Raw genomic sequence first — 21,321 nt, 5'->3', positions numbered from 1 at the left:
ATGTGCACGTAAAGCGAAAAGCATAGCACGTCCCGCGGTACCAAAAAACACTGGAGCGAAATCTAAAATGCTCCGTTGCCAGTGTTGTCAGGCGCTTACTTGGGGAAACAAAACCAACACAACAAAAACAAACGCTCGCAGCGCAGTGGAAGGTAATCGGGACATGACAAAACTCCGACGTTGCTACATGCTCTCTGTCAACTTTAACTTGAAAGTCACTAATAGAGATGGAAGCATTGGTTTCAAGTCAGTGTAAGCTATGTATTGGACACCTGCCGATAATAACTTCATGTTCATGTGTGTGTGTGTGTGTTTCGTCAATAATGTTTGAATAAAAGAAAAGAAGGTAGGAAAGAAATATATGCACGACGAGTTTGGCGGCACGGTGGAAGTTGCACACGAGAACAACAGCTTCTTCGTTCACTCTTTTTTTTTTTTTTTTTTTTTTTTATATATCTTGCGTGGCACTACTACACAAAGCAGCGGAGAAGCCATCAAAATATCTTTCCTCAAAAAATGCGTTCGCAACGCGGGGGCATGCGTACGGCACCGCCGCCGCGGTCGAGCGCACGGCCGCCCCGCGCACGAAGTCGTGGACCGTTCCCCCCTCCGGATCCAAGAAAGGCATCTGCCGCGGCAGCACTACTACGCACTCCTCTTCACGCCTACCTCCGCCTTCTCCTTGGTGCCCCCTCCTCAACCTCCGCTGCGCCCACTCCCGATTAAAACCAAAAGTCGTCCTTGGGCGCTCGTACTACGACGGCAAGAGAAGAAGAAAAACGTCACCACCTGCCCCCACTGCCCAGCCAAGTAGCGAGGCTGCTGGCTCGACAACAGCGCACGGAGACGCTAGAATGAACACAACAAAACCTGTCACTTCGAGCGACCTAACTACCACCCAAACTGCGCCAGTTGGGCCCATCGTCGCCGAAACGCGATTCATTACGCGCTAAAGAAGGCGACCGAGCGTGCGAACCCCGCTGGTACCGTCTAGAACGCCGGGTTACGGGACCATTTAAACGACATGTGTGCCGCCGCCCCGCTGCGCGAATGCTCGTTCGCTCGCTCGATCCCCTACTCCACACGAGAGAGCACACGGAGTAGGAGTGGTAGGAGGAGGAGTGGAGAGCAGTCCCCAAGAAGTGAGGCGAGAGAGCAGGATCGGCTCGCCCCTCCCCACGAAGAAGCCAGCACCCCCCCTCCCATTACCCCTCACCCCCCCCGCGCGGCGGAATGGAACGTCCCAGAGCCTCGCGCCTGCGCGTTGGGTACCTTGGAAGGTCAATCCGGCGAGTTCGTCCAGTAGATTAGACGCAGTACGGCAAGGCTGGAGGCTCGCGCTGCATCATCTCTCCCAACCAGTGTCGGCGCACAGTGAGGGCGCGATGGGCGAGAACTCCAATAACAGCACGCAAAGCATAGCCGACTACCTCGCGCAACTGCTCAAAGACAAGAAGCAACTGGCCGCTTTTCCCAACGTGTTTATTCACTTGGAGAGACTGCTCGACGAAGGTAAGTTGGTCGCACGAAGTGTCACGAGACCCCTCTACGGTGCGAACCCCTCCTCACGGCGACCGTATTCGCGCGTAAGCCTAGTCGCTCCTTCCGCCGAAACGCTCAAGAGGATTCCGTGTCAAGTCGGCGGTGTGTTTTGCGTCGCCGTTTTGCGTCGACGACGGCAATGTGCTTCGTTCCGCCCCTTGTCACGCGAAAGTTTGGGGTGGAGGGGGTGGCTGCTCGGTTCCAGTTTTCCCCGTGCGGCAAAAACCGGCGTCCGCGGTGACGCCGCGCTCGTGCGACAAGCAGTGTGCCTACCAAGTCAGCCTCCCGCCCCTACACCCGGCTGTGTTCCCGGTTTTGTGACTACCGAAGGAACCGAGATAAAATGGGACGAAGACGGCCGAAAGCTCGTCGCGGAGGCGCAAATTGAGGCGCATTCCGATGGTTGTAAGCCTACTGACAAGCGCCGCCATCTTGGATTTTTTGCCTCTCCATCGCCGCTGCCGCCGACGGAGTTGTGGTGCTCGCCCCGCATCCCCCGGAATGTAATCGGATGCTTCCTGGATTTTTCCTCGTTTCGGACACTCGTCGGTAAGCTGGGACCATCACCACCCCCTCCCACTCCTCGGGAGCCGAGTGAACAGGTGCCTTTTGGGACGCGGGCAGGTGTGGGACGCTTCGGACCGTGACGGCATGGATTCCGAATTTTTTTTGTTTCTTTCACCGTCGGGCAGGTTTACAACCCTCCGAACCTGGTGCGGAGACCGCACCTGTCTTTTTCGGTTGCGGTTCCGTGGACCCAGGGCTACTGTCAAACTATTTCAGCGAAGTCCTTTTGATCTTTGCCGCTCGAAAAAGTTTAACGAGCGACTCGGGTGAAACTTTATCCGTCAGAGAAGAAAACTTTGTTTCGCCTTTCTTCCGATGGCGTTTTGTGAGATCCCGTTTCCTCGTTGTAGCGGTGATTTTTCGTGGTATATATGATCGGATTTTTAGTTTCAGCGCGCGTAGTTCCTACCTCTGAAATGTTTCGAACCAGAAAATTTGGTTCCGAGTTTCCTTTGGCACAGCGGCCATGATTTTGGATGCTCTTCTCCATTTTTTCCCCCCTTCATTTTTTCGTGGATGTTTCCTCGGGATGGTAGTGGGTGTTCATTCTTTGGTACCACTACGGAGCAGTATTTCTTAGAAGGAAGAAGAAATGTTTGCTCGGTGTTTCTTCAGGATTTCTTTGCGTTGAATACCTTCCTCCGTGCTTTGTTAATTGTTCACGGAAATGCGGCGGTATGTTTGAAAGCGCGACAACTCGGTTCTTCGCTCGTATTTTTTTTTTTGTTTTTTTTTCGTCCTTTACACGAGGAATTGTGGCGTGAAGACCTAAGCTGATTTGTGAAGCTTTGTGGCTAACTTTTCTCGAGGCCGGCTGCCATCAGTAGTGACGCCACTTGGGTCGTAGGTGCTGCTCGGCGTCGTCGAACATATCGGATGCTCGAAACTGCTGCACCTCGTGATGAACCAACGCCCCGACGTTTCCGGAAGCTCCGCAGAAGCCAAATTGAATCTGGAGAATCGAAGGAAGGACACTGAATCCGTGCCAAGCGTGCGTTCTTAAACGTGCCATTGTTTCAAAGCGGGAATTGCATCTGCGTGCCATCTGGCTGTGTTGCCAGCGGGGATCCGGGTAAACTTAGGAAACGTAATCACGACTGTAATTCGACGCCACGCAAAGATTAATGACTGTTTCACCCGTTCTGAACGCTACAAAAGACCGCAAAGTTTGTCGTGAAGGTGTTTCCATCGATGCGTGCGAGTTCCAAATTTGACTGTCGAGCTAGCCGCAAGACGATTGTTCGTTTTATTAGGGTACGTTGTTGGGCTAGTTGGTTTATCTTAGTAAAACATATAAAATAGCGCAACAGAAAGACAAGGACAAGTATACAGGACAGGCGCTTATGTTTCTAGCCAATGCTTAAAATGATGCCCAACTCCTGATCATTCTAAAAGTTGATTCTTCCGAGAACTAAAAAACTTCAACAAAAAAAAATGTAATGTTGAATTTTCGTTCCTTGCATTTCATCCAGCTTCCGAACTTGTAAAGTGTTTTGTTGCTTGCCTTCGCAATTAAATAACGACACTAGATTTTTTTTTTTTTTTTCATTTTTGAATGTTTTTGTTTACCTACTAACCATCGAATTTGCTTTGGCATCTTAATTCAGCAAATTCGGATAAAACACTAATTAATGACTTATCCACCGTCCACGCTTCCTTCGTTTTGTTTGTTAATTAACACCCTCTGTTACAATTCCAACTTTGAACAATTTTTGAAATGTGTGTTCTTCACGGAATAGCATCTCAGAAAAATTTCGCAAGTCTGGAGAACTCAGCTCTGTTACACTGCGTACGAGCGAAGCCCTCGCTACAAGCGCGAGCATGGTGCCCCGAGTGGCTTGCGAAAGCCCGGAGCTCGCTTTTCTAGCTTATGTGCTCGCACTTAAATGAAATGAGGATTCAGGATGCTCTCTGAAGCAAACAATGAAACGACGCTCCCATACTTTCTGTTACTGATTGTATACACCCACTTCAATTTTGGCTAGTAAGAAAAAGGAAACTTGCCCAAATTGATTAAGTATGGAGTCCCTAGTTTTTACTCGATTAATATCAGCTGTCTCTAAAAGATTTCGAAAGTTCGCAAAATATGGAGCACCTGACCACATTCAGTCCCTCATGATGTAAAAGCACATGGTCAGAGATGTTTGTATGAGGTCGAAAAGAATAAATGCTCTGCCATGGCGTAATTGTAATTAAAGAGCGTGATTAGAAAAAGTTTTGTATTCAATCTATCCATTGCAAGGCCCTATGCTATGCTGCCTGCATTTGCATTAATGAAGTTTGCTGTATTATTCGATTCATAGGATTTTCAGACACCTCATTTTCCACTATTGCATATTAATTGTTTCTGCACTTCCTCACTATATTTTTTGTTACTAAACATGGTCCAGTCAAAGTATCTGCTTTAATTATGTGTGATATGTGTCATTGGTGCCTATTTAGGTATTTTTTGTAGGGCATCACTTATTGTATTGGTTCTGAAATAATAACCAACTCCAAATATTTATTTCTCTTACACAGGGCCATTTTTGCAATAAATCTGCTGGTAGGGTGATATGTTTTAAAGGGACACTGACAGGGTACTTATGCTCGCCAAGGTTTTGATTTGTACAGGGTGTCCATGAAAAAAATATACAGGTTTTGTTTTCACCGCAAAATTAAGCTATGCATCGCCAAATGCTTTTATTCCAAAGTTTTTAATAAATTTTTCTGAAAATGTCAATGGGAAAATGGTGGCCGACGGAGCTCTCGAGAACATAATGTGGCTCCAGAAGCGAAAAACGGGGAAGATGGGTTCTATTTTCCCAATAAATTTTTCAGAAAATCGCATAACTTTTGGATAAAATATTGGTTTGTACTGAAATGTGGCATTTGGTTCAGACCTCTAGCACTACCTGTCGGCGAAGAGTGAGCGTTTGGCCAAGCATAGTTTAGTTTTGCAATAAAATAACAATTTTTTTTTTTTTTTTTTTTTACATCTTGTACATGGCATGAGAGCCCAACACTCCAAAACACAGTTTGCGGCTCGAAATTTGTTTTCTTTCCGCCAGAAAATCGCCGATCGAGAACTGGCCGGTTGGAGTAGCGCTCTCTCTCTTCTCTGTGGTCACGTGCCATTTTTTATGGTTTAGACACAACCACCAAATGCAATCAGTCGTGGGTCATCGAAGGCAGACTCACTATTAAAATAAGAAAGGAAATGACACCCATTTTTTGTGCTTTCTAAAAATGCACAAATACATGTTGATTGATGAAACAAAAATTTGCATGTGGAACTCTGCTCATGTCCAAATTGAGGAATAGCAGCAGTGTGTTAATGCAGTGGAGCAAAGCTTCCGCTGTGGAACCTAGGGGTCTTGGGCTCGATCCTCACCCCCGCCCATTTCAATCTGGATGAGCGTGGTACCGTTGTGCTGTCGTGTATCGCTACTGTGTGATGAGCATTAAAGACATTGGGCAAGTGGTGGTACTGCACCGGCTGATTTTCTTGTCTACGGCAGAGATACCAGACACCCATTGAGGCCAACTAACTTCTTGGAGTCTGAGCAACACAATTATTGATCGAATCAAGTACGGTGGTCACAGTAATTTAATTGGGTTATTCCTGTTGCAGGAACGTTGAGCTTTAAATACATGCTTTTGGTTCTTTTCAATTTACGGTGTCCCCACATGTTTTTCTCTCAACTGCAGAGATCAGCAAGGTCCGGTCCTCCCTCTTCCAAATCAATGGCATGAAGAAAGAGCCGCTGGTACTTCCCGACGGCATAGGACCTCCTGTGAGCCGCTCTGAAAAGGTGTATGTGCCTGTCAAAGAACACCCAGACGTGAGTGTCAAACAATCTGCTTTGACTTCGTATGTTCCCCCCACCAGTGAATTGTTTGAGCAAGCTTCCGTTGTGTGTCTGTGGGTGAAGTGCTGTAAGCTGGAGCTGATATGCCTTATCTCAAGTGCTGTGGAGAGCCTGTTTGGAGTAGCTGTGGTTCGCAGATCTTGTCCAACCTCAGGATTTGGAGAGGGAAAGGCTTTTTAACGGGTATAGGACTGGCGGCACATCTGATGCGTGCATTGTGGGTTGTTCGTTGCTGTGTAAGGTGTATGGATGTAGTTTTATAGCGGTACATTGCAGTCAGCTCTCAGGAGCGGGTTAGCTCTCAGGAGCAGGTTCAAGCGAGTGACAAACCGAAGTGGTAAAGAAAGTCTGTCCAAGTCATTCGTGGGTGCTTGTCAAAGACACCTGCAGTAATCGTTTGTTCTGGAGTGAATACTCTAAATGGAAATTATTTTACATTTTGTTGAATTGCTTGTAGTGATTGAAATCTGGGGATGCTGTTTTGGACGGCGAGTTTCACGGGGCCTTTTTGGTCGCCTCTTTCAGTACAACTTTGTCGGGAGGATTTTGGGTCCTCGAGGCATGACTGCAAAGCAGCTGGAGCAGGAGACCGGCTGCAAGATCATGGTTCGTGGCAAGGGGTCCATGAGGGACAAGAAAAAGGTGAGCTCCTTAAGCCCGAGTGTATGTTCTTCTTCCCATACCGCCCTATAACACTTGTTGCGCTCTTGTTCCATGCTTTCACTCAGGGTTGAAGTGAGTACTACCAACTTGCTCTTGGCTTGTCTGCCACTCACTACTACTGCGAGATCTCTCTTGTCTGCTGGTGATTGAATCCTCGGGGCACTCTTGCATGGGGGATGCTGTAAAAAGACTTGTTTTAGCCTTGGGCGTCATTGCCCAATATGTGCAGATAACATATTTACAGAGGCAACGACACCTCTCTCCCTACTAAAACTGACGTCTACGCCTTTACACCTTGTTTGTTTCAGTTGCATGCATGTCTTTGTCGGGTTTGCTGAATGAGTGCTTTTTGGTAGAGGATTTACAGCATGCTTACGATTGAGCCGTAGATTGTTAAGTTGTGTGCTTTTGATTGCATGGGGTGTGCCTTTAGTACTGCAAACATAATAGAGGTCCTTTTACTAAATGTTCTACTAATGTGTGATTCTCAGATGCTAGGACAATATCTAGAGGTTATGTACTTCAGAATAAGCAAGATTGGAACTGCTTAGTGGAAAACTATCTGATGATCAATGTGTGACTAATCTGCTACCCACATAAAACACCTCCGTACCATGCATTGTTTTCGTTATCAACAGGGTTTAGAAAATCATCCATCGCGTATTTTGGTGTGGGCAAAGAAAATCATTTGGTTAGTGGGTGCCGGTCAAGTACTCCACAGAGAATGCACTGTTGCACGTTCCAGGCAAGGCTGGCTTGTCTCTGTATATTAAAATACCGATGTCAAGTGACTTAAGCTGAGGAGTAGGCAACACTTTTCGTATCCTTGTGTAAGTTGAGTGCACAGTTGGGTCACTGTTGTTTGCCTGTTTTGCCGGGCCACACCAGGAGGATCTGAACAGGGGCAAGCCCAACTGGGAGCACCTCAATGACGATCTTCACGTGCTCATCACCGTGGAGGACTCTAACAACAGGGCGGACGTGAAGCTGCAGAGGGCAGTGGACGAAGTTCGCAAGCTGCTCGTACCAGTCGTGAGTGCCTCGGTTGTTTTCTATTTCTTGGATTGCGCGATTCATAATTGCATCGTTCCTGCAGCACATCTTTGACTGGTGTGTTTAGCGACTTGTACCGCATTCGACTGTCCCCAGAACGGCAGCAGAATGCTAACTCCCAGCTAATGCTACGGCGTATCAGGACCCCGGTGGTTGGTTGAGTTGCTGGCAAGGAAGACAAGCTTACGCAGGTGTCTGCTGTGTCGCTGCCACAGCTGACCTCTGCATTCTCAACTGTGATGTCATAGGGCGAGAATTCAGGGGATAGAATGTTGCGATAAGCTCACTGGTCGGAAACTTGTTTCAGGCACTGTAATATACTTCAGTCGATGCAACAGGCAAAGTCGTAAAATTGACATAAAAATAAATGTTTGCATTGGCCCCACATATCCCATGATGTTTGCAAATCTAGACCTCACTTTACATGGAAAACAGCACTTCAAGTATCCCCAAAAAAAATTTTTGATTTAAAAAAAGTATTGTATTTACACGAATGCAAGGCTACCCATTTTTCAACTTTTGAAAATTGAAGTGGGGGGGGGTCGATTTATAATCGAACCAAAGCATTCCACCGCTGACAAAAAATAAACAATCGCAATATCAAGAAGTTCAGTCGGCTGTACCTGTAGCATTGCGCTATTCTGTGCGCTCATTGTACAAATCCTTTTTTTTTTTTGCAGTTTTTTATAGCAATTCGCAAATTAATTTGAATGTACGGCGGTGAACAGCGCACGGTGCACCCGACTCCCGGGGGATGGCAGCACTCACTCCCCACCATAGCTCCCCGCGGCTTCTTTTCAGTTTTTCGCACGGTTCACGGTCACACGTCATTTGATCGAGTGTCGAGATCACGCTGGAGCGCTAACTGTTTTTTTTAATTGACACTCGTGATCTGGGCAGTTTAGGTTTTTGGTGCTCGTTTATGGCCATTGTTCACCCAGAAGCAACTAGCAACTGCGCTGTTGGACATAAGTTTGATCCGTCGGAGCGGGTGATGCTCCAGTGGAGTCTGCAATGGCGCGGGATCTAAAACTGTGACGGCAAACGAAAAGGCTTCCACAGGCTAAAGTCTGGATAGGTGGGGATGCCTTCCGGAGTTGGTCAGGTTCGCAATGTACGCCGCAAAAGTGCACAATCGGTCTCTACCCGTTACGTACACCGCGATCGCCGAGCGAGCGCGGAAGATGCGGTTGATGCTGTCATTTGCGAAGTGCGAGATTTCGTTTGACGACGCCAACGACGTGCTTCGGAAACGTAGGAGTGATGACTGGACTGACATCACCAGTGCGGACGAGTCAGTCTAGTCGCGGACGGAGTGAGAACAACAGGGAGCAGCTTCAGTTGTCCCACCTCCAGCATGAACTTCCTAGTTTCGATAACCCCTGGCCATCTCATGCACCTCGTGCGTGCATGCGCAGCCAAAGCATGCCAGAAGGCATCGCTAGCGTGTTGAAGGTTGGGCTTTCGAAACAAACTTTGCCGTTCTCATGTGTTCACAGTAAAATGCGCATCTAATGATTTTTTATTTTTTTTTTGCTGGTGTGCAATGGTGGTCTGACAATCGTATATATAAGGTACTTGAAACTGCTAAAGGAACTTTTGGTCAAGGTAGCTCAAGGCACCGCCCGTCGCAACATTTATAGCTACTGTTCATTTCTCTGATGACCGGTGATCAAAGAACCCTGAAACCTGCGTCCTTTGCTTGTGGGTCATGGCTCGTTCGAGCAGTTTTTTTTATTACTATAGTTGTGCTTGTATGTCACATACAATGTATGTGCTTGTGTGTAGCATTCATGCCTTTCCTTGCCATGGTTTCATAAAGTGATGTGCAAGAAACCTCGAAAGTAGACTCAAGCTTTTGTAAAGTCATACACATCAAAGTTTTCGTGCTTAGTGTCATAGTAGAAAGGCAAGAAGTTTGTCCCCTACTCCCTTCTGACCTGTCACATGACAGAAAGACCGAGAACTGCACATCTCTTGGCTCAAACGCTAATGTTGCATGCGGGTCAAGCATGTCCAGGCAAATTTTGAAAGTTTTCTTGGAAGTGACGACAGTGTAATGCAGAATGGTTTTCTGTGGCATTTCCTCTTTAATGCAACTTTTCTTTGAGCGTTGGCTGATTTGTGTTGAACTCACATAGGTGTGAAAATTTCATCCAGGTCGATGTTTGCTAAAAACTAAAAATATGCTCTGTCCATACTTTGAATGGCAGACAAGTCGGTGTTCCTCCTTGTACTGCTGAAACTGAATGGTGATTCAACGTTGTACCGTTTGAACCTTTATTTGCTCATCTCTATAGTTTGTTGATTCATTAAAGGGACGGTGAACCGAAATTTGGATTTCAAAAAAACAATGCTGGAGATGTAGGCGGGACGCTACAATCCCTACAACACTACTAGTAAGGCGATATCTCAAGTGGACGACCGTATTTTTGGAAAACGAAGTCGAGATTGAACCAGGCCGACGAGGCGCGTGACCGTCAAGATACCTAGTTTCGTCCTCTCTTCGTTTCGCTTCCTCAAGGCTGCGAGGCGGAGAAGACGCGAGGCCGTTCCCTCTCCATCTCAGAGAAGCATGACGTCAACATTCCTACCAAATGCGCCTCCTTTTCTTGAAAAATACGGTCATCCGTTCGAGATATCGCTGTATGAGTGGTGTTTTGGTGTTTGTAGCATCCTGTTGCACGATTTTGTCGCGTGTTTTGGAGAATCCAGATTTCGGTTCAGCATCCCTTTAAAGCAGCACGCCGAAGGCCTACTGTAAAATACCGAGGAAGCACCCCCTTCATTCAAGCGCCCACTATTAACATGTTCCAAACTTTTGAATTTTGCAAATTATGTGTTAAGAGCCTGATTTGACTGGACAAGCGCCCATTTCTTTCAGTTTTCAGTGAAGTGGGTTGAGTGCTGTCCCGGTATTTTATGGTAAATAGCAAGATCATTGACAACCCACTTCTGCGAGAAATTCTGTTTTCATATTTGAACTTGCAGACAGCTTTTAGATGTGAACTTGCGGAAAGTCATCCTGTTTCGAATGGAATTATGTTTCTTATCGAAAACGAAGACTTTACACGGACGACAAATACGGAGTCAAAACTTTGTGCACGAGAAAAGCACTGCGTGATACAGTGTGATCACTGTCTTGCCACAAGCTTAGGAAAACAAGGTTTTACCACCTTAGCAGGTGTCAGATGGGTCATTCAACTGCATAGACATGGTCGCTTCATTTCAGTTGCTAAGAAAGCAGGATAAATTAGTGATGGCAAAAACGAATCTTGCGCCGAAAACTGCTGTTCCGCTGCGTAACGCAAAGCAAAAACCAATTATTTGCCGATCTGCTGTTGCATGTAGGGTTACGTGAACTACGGTGACATGTCTCTGGGGGACACTCGGAAGTCAACAGAACCTGCGCCCCTCCGCTGCTAGCCGTTGCAAACAGTCTTTTGCGTTTATTCCTTGCCGCATCCTTCGACGATAATAATCTTTGACAAGTCTACAGTCACGGTGGAAGCAGCTGGGGTTTCTGAAGGGTGAACCCAACGAAAAACTAGGTTTTGCCCCAGAGCATGCCACTCGAAATATGAGGCGATAGTTGAAAGGCACTTGGACCTTCGATTGATTTAATTTTTTCTAAATAAAAACTAGTGCGCGCAAGAAAATGTGGTTTTCTGTTGTTTGTTCCATAAGTGATGCAGATGAATTCCCGCAGTTAATTGGCCAAATTCCAAAAATCATTGCACAGCGAATTGGTGTATGATGCAAAATGCTCTTGTGGTCTAGTGCCCATTATGCACTTGCATGTAAACACTGCTCTTTCTCTGCTGCATCTGCCGGCCCACACTTGTTGACCCAGTTAGTAAACACAGCTCTGGTAACATTTGTTTTTTTTTTCTGCAAAACACTTGAATACAATTTGGAGACTAGACATGCTCCATCCACTTCTCCTGTTGGATAATGTTCCCTCGCAAGCAAATTCTACTTTTAGCTTTTCACTTGGTAACCACAAGTCGAAATTATATTTGGGGAATTCTGGCCTTCTCGTGATGTGTAGTTTATTTTTGTGGTATGAAGAACTGCTAGTTTTTAGAGCTGTTTCTTTATAGATCCTAGAAATTTTGAATTGGGGTACCTAATCTGGACGCCGTTTATTACACCTACCCTTCGGGCATCTGGTGGTCCGTTGCCAAGCCGCACGTAGCTTTGGTTTGAATTGGGCATTTGGCTTTCGACAGACTGAAGGCGAAGACGAACTCAAGAAGCGGCAGCTGATGGAACTGGCCATCATAAACGGAACCTACAGAGACAGCAGTGCCAAGGGAGCTGGTGAGCAAGCTTTCCCAACTGGGACCCACGTCCCGTTTTGTCAATTCTTAGCATTCATAATGCTCTCGGTTCTAGGTTTACTTGCACTGTGCATGGCTTTGAATGTTTCATTGTCCGAACCCACAAAATTGAGCGAGAAAGAGTATACTAGACCTTTGGCTTTCGCATTTCTAGCTTGCTTCCGGATGTGTTGTCGGTCCACTCTGGACGAGTGCGCATTGTGTTGGCTATAGTCGGCGACTTGTTAAGGACTCGGTAGACGCTACGCCTCCAACGTGCGCTCGGTGCCTTCCGCTGGGCCTTGGCTGCACGTGCGGCGAAGCACCAAAGGCAGAAAGCTCGCGCTTGAGGCAGAGCACGTACTGCGTTCTTTGCCCGTTGTCGACTCTAGCGTATGTATGTGTGTGTGCCTTTGAAGAGTGAAAGTGCAGTGTGCCGTTTTCTCTTGCTGCGCTTTCTTGCGGCTGTTTGTAGTACTACTGCGTGGTTTCATGGGCTGTTTGTACCATGGCGAGCCTGGTCTCTCCCACCCAGGTCTTGGTTTTGAGCACAACCCCTTTGCCAAAGCTGCATTCAGTCCCACAGGTAAAACTCCGCACCCCGCCCGTTTGACTGCAGCGCCAGTGCTCAACGGAACCTTTCTGCTTTCTTCTCTTTGGAAACTCGAACAGCGATGGGGCTGGCACTGTCGGCAGCGGATGCGCAGAGGTTGATGGCTGCAGGGCCGCCTCCGCCTGTGGCGCTCACCTCGCCGCTGCGCGCCCAATCTGCGCCGCTGGGGGCGCCACTGATTTTGTCGCCCCGCGGCCTGCCCGTGGGACCCCCCAGCGCCCTCCTCAACGGCTCGGGACCGCCCCCGCCCCTGATTGCGCCCGGAGAAGCCGGCCTGCTCTACGCGGCCTACCCAGACTACCACCAGTATGCGGCGCTGACATCTCCGCTGCTTGCCGAATATGCGCCGGATCACTCCCCGGCCGGTGGGTTGTTTGGACGATGAGCGGTGCCAGTGTGCGACTCGTTCCCGACGGCCCTCCTTTCCTTCTGGGGGTGTTTCCCCTCACCGACTCCCCTCCCCCACCCTCTGCGAACTGTTTAGTTGGTCGGCTGGCACGTGATTTTTTTGTGCCCCCTGCTGCTTCCGTTTCTCCTCTTGTTCGCCGACCCGGGAGAAGGGTCGTCTGGCGAAAGCCGGGCACGGCTGGGCAGGGACGATATCTGCTACCTTTCTGTTTGGCGAGAATTCGTCGGTGTTTCGGCGTACGGCAGTTCAACGGAGGTGCTTCCCTATATTTGTTTCGCGTTTGTTTAGTGTTTGCGCCACCTGCTTCATGGGGAAAGCTGGTTCTTGCCTCGTCGTCGACGTTGTTAGTTGTTTTCGGGGAGGTGGGTGCACGAGGGTCTCAACGGCTGCCAAGGGGCGTGACGGGACGTGCCGAGAAAACGGGTTGCTTCGTTCTTCCCTGTAGAAGCGGGGAGAGCAGGGGGGACTGTTTGACGACAAAGCACCGGAGAGGGCGCCAGTTGGAACTCGGTGGCGGCGACTAGACTCGCTCGGCCACAGTCAGGACCACGACTCTTTTGAGCCAGGCTTTACATATCGAGAGGCACTGGGCATTTTGGCTGCCAAAGTTTCGGGCTCTGCAAACGTGACGGGCGGATTAGTTTCTCCGCCTCCTTTCTTCCTCGACAGAGAAGAGTTTGGTTTGTTTGCCCCCTTTTTTTTTTTCCCGTGTGGGCCTAGCAAAGTTGAGGGAGGAGATCGTATAGAAGAGGAGTTTCCCCGTAGCATTTTCATTCCATTTTGTCTAGAAAGGAGAGGCGAGCGGAGAGAGTTGTGACAAGCCTTTGGGAGATTTACACTCTGCAGTCTGTTCAGGGATCCTTTTTTTGACATTCCAGGCGAGTTTTTTTTGTTAAATTAGCGGGCAAGAGTACTTTTTGTTGTTTTTGTCCCCCAGGTGCTGCCCAGTGCAATTGTTTTGTCTTTTTTCTTTCACCTGTAGCTGTGTTGCACGTACATACAATTGTGGCGTGGGGACCAGCGACTGTTTTTCTTTCTCGAGAGTGTTTGTAGCTAGATCCCTGCAGCTCCCCGGTGCTCTTACCACGACGGCATTTGTTGCGATATTGCACAATCCTTCTTTATATATTCTGGCCTCGGAAGAGTGGACGCATGTGGGTGTGTTTGTAGATATGTATATATGGATTCCTCTCTTGCTTTCTATAGACAGGCCTATATATATATATGTATATATGTGAGTGTGTGGAGAGGATTTTTTCCCTTAATTTATTGCTTGTTTCCAAAGCCATTTTTTTTTCTTTATATACATATATATATAAATATATATAGATATGTATACACCATGCTGTAAAGAGCCCTGAACCTTGCTTGACGGATTTTTTTTATGTATACCTACCTCATAGAACTTTAAAGCAGAAAGTGCTATTCCACGATGTTGATGCCCAGTGTCCTTTTACGATTATTATTGTCGCCACCTAGTGGTCAGTTTCTCTGCATGCATTTCTCTGTGGTCTTTTGTTGCGTGCTCCTTTCAGAACAGTGAAATATACACGTTGCTGTATATATATACACATTGTAGCCTTTATTCATATGAGCCCATTTTGAGAAATATGTACTGTGTGAGCAAAATGTGCCCGTGGTGCACCCCCCTTCTCCTGAAAGAATAAAAAAACCTCGAGCTCGAGGTTTGCGCACTTAGTTGAATTGGCCTGTGTTCTGGGCGTGGGTGTCTGTGCCCATGACTGTTCTAGTCAAGGTTACAAACTTGAAGGGCCTGCTTAAGGTGTTGAAAACACTGAGCTTTTTTTTTTCTTTGGGTGTACAATTTTATATATACATATATGTGTAGCATTCCTATCCTGGTGAATTGAGCTTTTTCTCAGTTATATATCGAGCAAGCGTAGAGGTTTCAAAGTTTTATTTTTAGCTCTGCATAGTGCTTGTCATTGCACACACTTCTGCGCAAACTCTCGTAGCTGTGTGGCTGGTGCCTGTCGGCGACCGTAGCTCTGCGTTCCGACACTGTTTGGCCTGCTAGGGTGGTGCATCACGGGAGTGTCAACATGTCCCAGCGCATTTTGCCGGCACGATTGCGCGTGTTTTTGAGTGCTCGTCTGTAATGCTTCGTGGTTTCCTTCCCCAAATTGCCTACTCAGGTGCTGCAGCAAAACAGAGGCGTCATTTGACGATGCGCGAACATCCTTACCAGCGGATTGGGTCTCTATAGTAGAGCCTAACCCCAAGGTTGGTGTTGTTGCTGCCCTTTTTGTCTTGTCGTTGCACGCTCCCCGCCAAATCTGCCCTCCTGGCCAAAGCCACATCTGTAGCCGAGGTCTGCCCCCCGGCGCGCTGGTCGGCTTTGTCTCGGCTTGGATTTGGGCTTCGGTCTGCGAGCCCCATTTGGTCTTTAGACTCTAATTGCCCCCCCCCCCCCCCCTTTTTTTTTCTTTTAGTTTTTTTTTCCGGGGGGGGGGGGGGGGGGGGGGCGTACTGCTGACACGCATTTGTTGGCAATCTTTTCTATGGTTAAAGATAAGGCGTGCTGGACGCGCCCTTTGCTTCGTGGGGATAGGGTCTCTGGTATGGATCCTGAAAGCAACAGTGCCATTTTAGGGGAGGGAGGTTGTCGTAGGGTCTGTGGGGCTTTTTCCTCGCACTGTCGTCCGAAGAGGTCGTGTGTTTTTTCTCCTTTTGTGGTGATTTGAAGGTAGACACACTTGTGCACATTGCTCAACATCGTTCTTGGCATTTTTGGTCAAGAAATTTTGTACCATAGCTTTTTTTTCTACCACACCCCCTTTTGTGTTGAGCATTGTGTCTTCTCCTTCGGAAGAAAAGTTGTACATACCGTTGGTTAAGATGTTATTTATATTATATTATACATATTCTATATTTGAAAAAAAAAAAATAAATTGACTTTATAAAAGGCTGCAGATAGGTTTCATAGTGTGGTTTTTGCGCCCGCTGAGGCGTGCCCCTCTTTTACACATGAGCGTCCCACCTTTTGCTCTCAAATATCCGATGCTTTTACCAGGGGCAGCCGGAGTTTCCGGCTTGCTTTTTATGAGTGTCGTAATTCTGCTTCTTTCGCCTAACTCGCCTAAATTGCGGACCTTTTTCTTTTTTGGCGGGGATTGGCTCTTTTGACACTGCACTATTAATATCTTCCCGGGAAGAACTGGCCAAACACTACTTGTACGGTTGTCGCTCTTTCCTTTTCTCTCTGTCCGCGCTTTTCCTCGTCTCGGGACGAAACAAACCGCTCCCGGGGCAGCTTGCACACAAGACTTGTTTCGTGAATTTTGCGCTACTCTCTCTAGTAACCGCTTTCGCCCGGTCAACGTTTTGTTGCACACGCTGTCCCCTGGGTGTCGACGGCACCTGCACATTCCTGCTGCAAGACGAGCCCTACCCACAAAGCTCTCTGCTTGCCAGACTTGGTGGGTTCCTCCTTCGGCATTTGCTCCGCTCAAGCGGAAAGAGTGAAGGTCTTTGTGGGATGAGCTGGTCTTGGCTTTTCTCTGCCTGCTACGGAGGTACGCCAGGTCACCCAGAGTTCAGATGCAGCCGATGCTAGGAGGACCAATCTTACAGCTTCAACGGCTTACCAACATGGCATTCGTCGCATTTCTGTATGTGTTGTATTGTCGCCGAACCAATGGTGTACAGGGAGGGATTAGTGAATTGCGCTTTTGACATTGTTGGATTGGTCTCGTCGGCTCCTAGTGTTAGCTGCATCCGTACGTAAGGTGAAATGAAGTAGTCTCGCAGGGTTCAACTAGCCTAAGTCAGCGTGGTTCCCCAACGTTGCGGGCCTAAACTCTGCTTCCTTAGCCCTGCCCCTCCCCCCTCGTAAACCAAGCCTAGTGTAACCTTGCTGTGGCAGACATGAATGGGCCTGCCACATGCAACTGCTTTAGAAGCGGTCTTTTTTTATTTTTGATCTAAATTTCGACGAGGTGTCTTGTGGTGGGTGCAGGGGAACCCTAGCATAGCCTTGTTTCGGGCAGAGACTAATGGATTGTCATGTGTGTGTGTGTGTTGCATTTTCTCCGACTTTTAAAGAAGAGAAATTTTTAATATATTGCCATACGAGAACTACTACTAACAGTCTCTCTTTTTTTTTTTTTTTTCTCCTGCTCTTTTTGTTTCCGGTCCGTTAACCCAGACTCCATCCATCCACCACAATCTTCCGTCCGCCAAACGAAGACCACTAACCCCCCACCCACTGACCCCTTGGAAAAGCTCGGCTGTGCTCGGACTAACGCCGGCTGCGGTGGTAAAAAGCGGAACTTCTGTCCACTCCTTTCGATTTTTTTTTGTCTGTGCTACGTAGTTCTTGTTGTTTCAAGTGCTCACACCTTGCTCTGTGTCGCTGTCTCTGACAGCGGATGTTTCTCTCTTCTCTAATGCTACTGGTGCATTACTGCATACACAATTTTTTTTCTTGGCTATTGTGTGTGTGTGTCAACGACTTCCCGAAGAAGTGGTCTTTTTTTCCTGTTGGAGGCCTTCGTCAGGGTTTAGAAAGACCCACTTGCAGCTATGCCAAGGGCAGTGTTGGATCTGAACAGTGGATGCAGCTCGGCGGAACTCTTTATACAAGGCCAGCGTGGTGGTGGGGGGGTTACACTTACAACAATACTCTCATTTTGACTGCAGGCACTGCTAGTAGTACAAGGAGGCTGGAGGGAGAGATTGAGCAATCCCCTCTTTAAGCTATAGAAACTCCTGTGATTTCTGAAATGCATAAGTCGATTTTTTTTTTGTGGCTGCTAAATTGGTTTTAAAGGACCATGAGTTTTCTCTTGCTGATGCTGGAGACGTGCCTTAGGTTTCGACAGCTAGTGGAAACTGATTACTCTATGCATTTATAGACTAGGTCTGTGATCATAGTTTCGAAGTGTAGACCAGCTGTAGGTGCAATAACTGTTTTTGAGAAGCAAAAAGTCTCAGTGCCTTAAGACCATTATGCGGTCTACTGTCATGTGAAAAATAATGCAGCTCATGTCTTTATTATTTTTTTTTACTTTTCTATGTTTAATTGGAACTTTGATATACCCCCGTGTGTGTGTGTGCACATCTGTATGCGTCTGAAACATCCAACTTTTCTTTAAGTGTTACACAAGAGGTGCTACTGCTTATTCCTTGGACTTTTTTTTTCCCTCTTTACTGTACAAAAAGGTACACAAACACTACTACTTAAGTTATTTCTGTACATAATTTGCCCTTTATATTTTACACCCATGACTTGTGTCTAGAAACATTTATCCCCTTTTTTTTTAAATTGTTAATGTGTTCGTCCCAACAAAGGACGACTTGAGCGGCGAAAAAAAAGCTTGTTAGAATGAGTGGTGTTTTTCAGGTTGTGAAGGTGATGCCGAGGGCAGCTCTTTTTTTTTTTTCATAAATTGTGCTTTTGCAGGTTACCTTTCCAAACGTGCAGCTTGAAAATATTGGAGAACAGCACAGAGCTTGCACATTATGTTGCAGGTCTGCTAAAATCTCATTTGTGTTGAAGGCTGTATATGGCTAATCCACAAGCTCTGGAAGCCTGTATGTCTTGTGAAAGGATCAGACACCCAGTCTACCATCAGCCTCGATGTGTAAAGCCAAATTTTGTTGATAGATTGATGGGGGCATTTTTAAAGGTTCTTATATAGGGAACAGTTAAAAGGTTGGCTTGCCATTTGGTGTGGCTTGTTTTGGTTTACCGGTGATTTCACCGGACCCAATTTAGGGACCTTGTAAGTGCCCTCGTTGCCAAGGCGTTAACTTGCACGTAGGACCAAAGTTTCGTCGGCTCACTAATGGAAAAATTGTTCTAAACTTTTTGGTCTTCTCTTCAGACTAAATCGTTGCATACCAGCAATAAAGAATTGATAGTCAAGTGCGACTCCCTAGAAAGTTGGGAACAGATTAGGTACATCGGTTGCAACTAGTGGTTTATATCTGCAGTCGAAGCATTGTTCAGTTTGACCTCAAATACTTGTTCAGCGGCACCTTGTATGACCACAACTCTTCATTTCATTGAGCAGTTGTGTTGCAAGGTTACTTAACTTTTTCTTTTGTTGTCACTCTTCGAAAGGTGACATCCTCGGAGATCTGATTGAGATTGTTTTCCTCAGTTTCTTTGTTTTCCTTCCATCTTTACACACTGTCACATTGCTCTATTATTTTTTTTTTTTTTTGCCATTTACAGATTTATTTACTCCTAGCCTTTGTGCTAGCTTAAAGACTGAATCTCACCGCCGCACAGTTTTTTTTTTTTTTCAAAGTTTTCTTGTACTTTGGGATGTTTCCTTGGACCGTATAGTGCAGTTCAGGTGCCAAGCTGAACATGCAGTTGGACTTTGACTGCGTCCAGCTGGGCAACTTCCTAGTTCGGAATTCTGACAGTGCCAAAGTTAGCATTTTTTTTCTATTCAGCGACTGATCTTTGGGTTGGTGTAGCCATCATCCCAAAGAAACTACATTTGTTCTTTTCTTGAGTTGTGGAATCTGATCCGTGCGAGCTGAACCAACAAAATGTGCGAGTAGTACTGCCTCTTCATTGACTGCAGTGTATGGTTACAAGCTTAATACTAGTGTTGCATCTTACCACGATATAATGTTTAAATTTCAGCCCTTTGCTTTTGGTTTAGTTTTTGCCCAATTTGTCCAATCCAACCTGCAGTACCTAAAGCAATCTGGCTTAGTATGTTTCGTTCGCCGAATTTCTGTTGCTGGTCAACTCAACAGCCGTTGAATGCCAGCGAAAGTTGGCACTCACTTTACTTGTTGTGGTGGCAGTTTAGTTCTCGGGAGGCTTCAGCTCGCATTGTTTCGGACATTTAGTTTCATAACTGTGCATAAAAATGTGCAAGTTTCTCTCCTTTGTAAATTGCAAATGCCCATTAGCCTCGTTTCATCAGCAAGCAAATTGGTGTCGATTTGACCTGAATGTCATGTACTTGGGTTTTCTTTCTCCTCCTAATTGAAGATAAATACTTGACTGGGGAGGCTTCGTTCTGCTTTTAAAATGGCCGTTCCAACAGTGCCCAACGAAGTTCTTTCCTTTGCATGACAGCCAACAAAGCACGAAGTACAGCCTAACAGGTTATATGGAGATGGAGTTGTACTTTTTCGACCAGTTTGCAGACTGAGCGGTCTTGTTTTTGATGGTCCAACGTGCGTTCATGATTCTGTACTTAATTTCATTCTCACAGTAATAAAGCGAGAATTCTCATTTTTTTTCCCCCTCAAGAGAAATTATTGTGGATGCTTCCGTTGTTTCGTTACTTTGTCACAATCTCCTCTTAAAGTTTGTAGTACTGGGTGACGGAAAAGTTGTGTTTCAAAGGCTGCAACAATGAACTACCAAATGATGTGCCAAGGACCGATGTTCGGTATGTAACCATTTTTCTTCGTGCTACTTTGAAGCCAAAAGTTTGAGCTGCAAACATGTTTTTTTGAACTTCTGATACAAGACGATCAAAATATGCAAAGCCCATACAGACCCACTGAATTTTACAGAGTGCAGCATACTCTGGCAATCACTTGCAACTGGACACCTCGCAAAGGGGAAAAGGCAGAGGATCCGTTGCACTTTCCCATTTTCAGTCGGCAATGGAGCGCTGTAAAAACAACCTGGCCTATGTTTCAATGATATTCCAGGAGGTGGCCGCTGCTTCATAAAATGAATGGTCGGGCTGCAGTGCAGTTTGCATGAACTCTTAATTGCTAACTTCCCTCCCCCAAGTTGTTTTTTTTTTTTTTTCTTCTCAAATTTGAAAGCAATAATTTCGATGGAGCGAGCCGCAGTCGTCAGCCGCGCCAAACGGCAGATAAATTAGTGAAGCCGCGATCTGGGGCATCCCAGCTTTGAAGCCGCGCAAAACGGCAAGTAAATGAAGCCAAAGGAGGCCGCCGCGCGTCAGTTTCAATCAACGCCACCCCATGGCGCTGCGTGCCTCCAACTCTCATTTTTCCAAAATGGCGGTTATAGTGAGGGTCGGAGATGTCTGCCGCTGTTGAGCCTGTCTAGTGTGCTGGCTTCACTGAGCGACCCAAATTATTTCTAGTAATACGAGGAAGTTAGGGTGTTAGGAGCGCATGTCACCTCTTTATCCTGAAAACAAAAACGGTGTTTAGCGTAATATTTACGCAAGGATGAGCGTTTTAATTCTGGAGCGAAACGGAAACTGACCTCTATTTTGGATTAAATTTCTCGGTATAGGTCTCAATTTCGGGTTCTTTCATAACTCAAGATGTCTCTCACATCGTAATTATTTAGTTAGAGAAGATGTTCGCCGAAACTTT

General features: G+C 46.7%; 1 protein-coding gene across 3 annotated transcripts; it reads left to right on the top strand.

The window, feature by feature from the left end:
• The first annotated feature begins 1,279 nt into the window (after positions 1-1,279).
• LOC8036249 (protein held out wings) lies at positions 1,280-20,260 on the top strand. Of its 3 annotated transcripts, none has more exons than XM_002411747.5 (9): positions 1,280-1,512; positions 5,800-5,933; positions 6,486-6,602; positions 7,512-7,655; positions 11,909-11,999; positions 12,534-12,584; positions 12,671-12,976; positions 15,177-15,264; positions 17,189-20,260. In XM_002411747.5, exons 1-8 carry the CDS (start codon positions 1,386-1,388, stop codon positions 15,245-15,247), a joined length of 1,041 nt encoding a protein of 346 aa, XP_002411792.2. In that variant the 5' UTR covers positions 1,280-1,385; the 3' UTR covers positions 15,248-15,264; positions 17,189-20,260. The 3 variants fall into 3 exon arrangements, with proteins under 3 accessions (XP_002411792.2, XP_029842925.1, XP_029842926.1); XM_029987065.4 differs by having other exon boundaries at positions 12,474-12,584; XM_029987066.4 differs by lacking the exon at positions 12,534-12,584.
• Positions 20,261-21,321: the final 1,061 nt, after the last annotated feature.

The sequence above is a fragment of the Ixodes scapularis genome, unplaced genomic scaffold, assembly GCF_016920785.2.
Source record: "Ixodes scapularis isolate PalLabHiFi unplaced genomic scaffold, ASM1692078v2 PGA_scaffold2__306_contigs__length_199485367, whole genome shotgun sequence".
In the NCBI taxonomy this organism is placed as follows: domain Eukaryota; kingdom Metazoa; phylum Arthropoda; class Arachnida; order Ixodida; family Ixodidae; genus Ixodes; species Ixodes scapularis.
The sequence above is the reverse complement of the archived record's forward strand: the minus strand, read 5'-3'. Positions and strand labels throughout refer to the sequence as shown.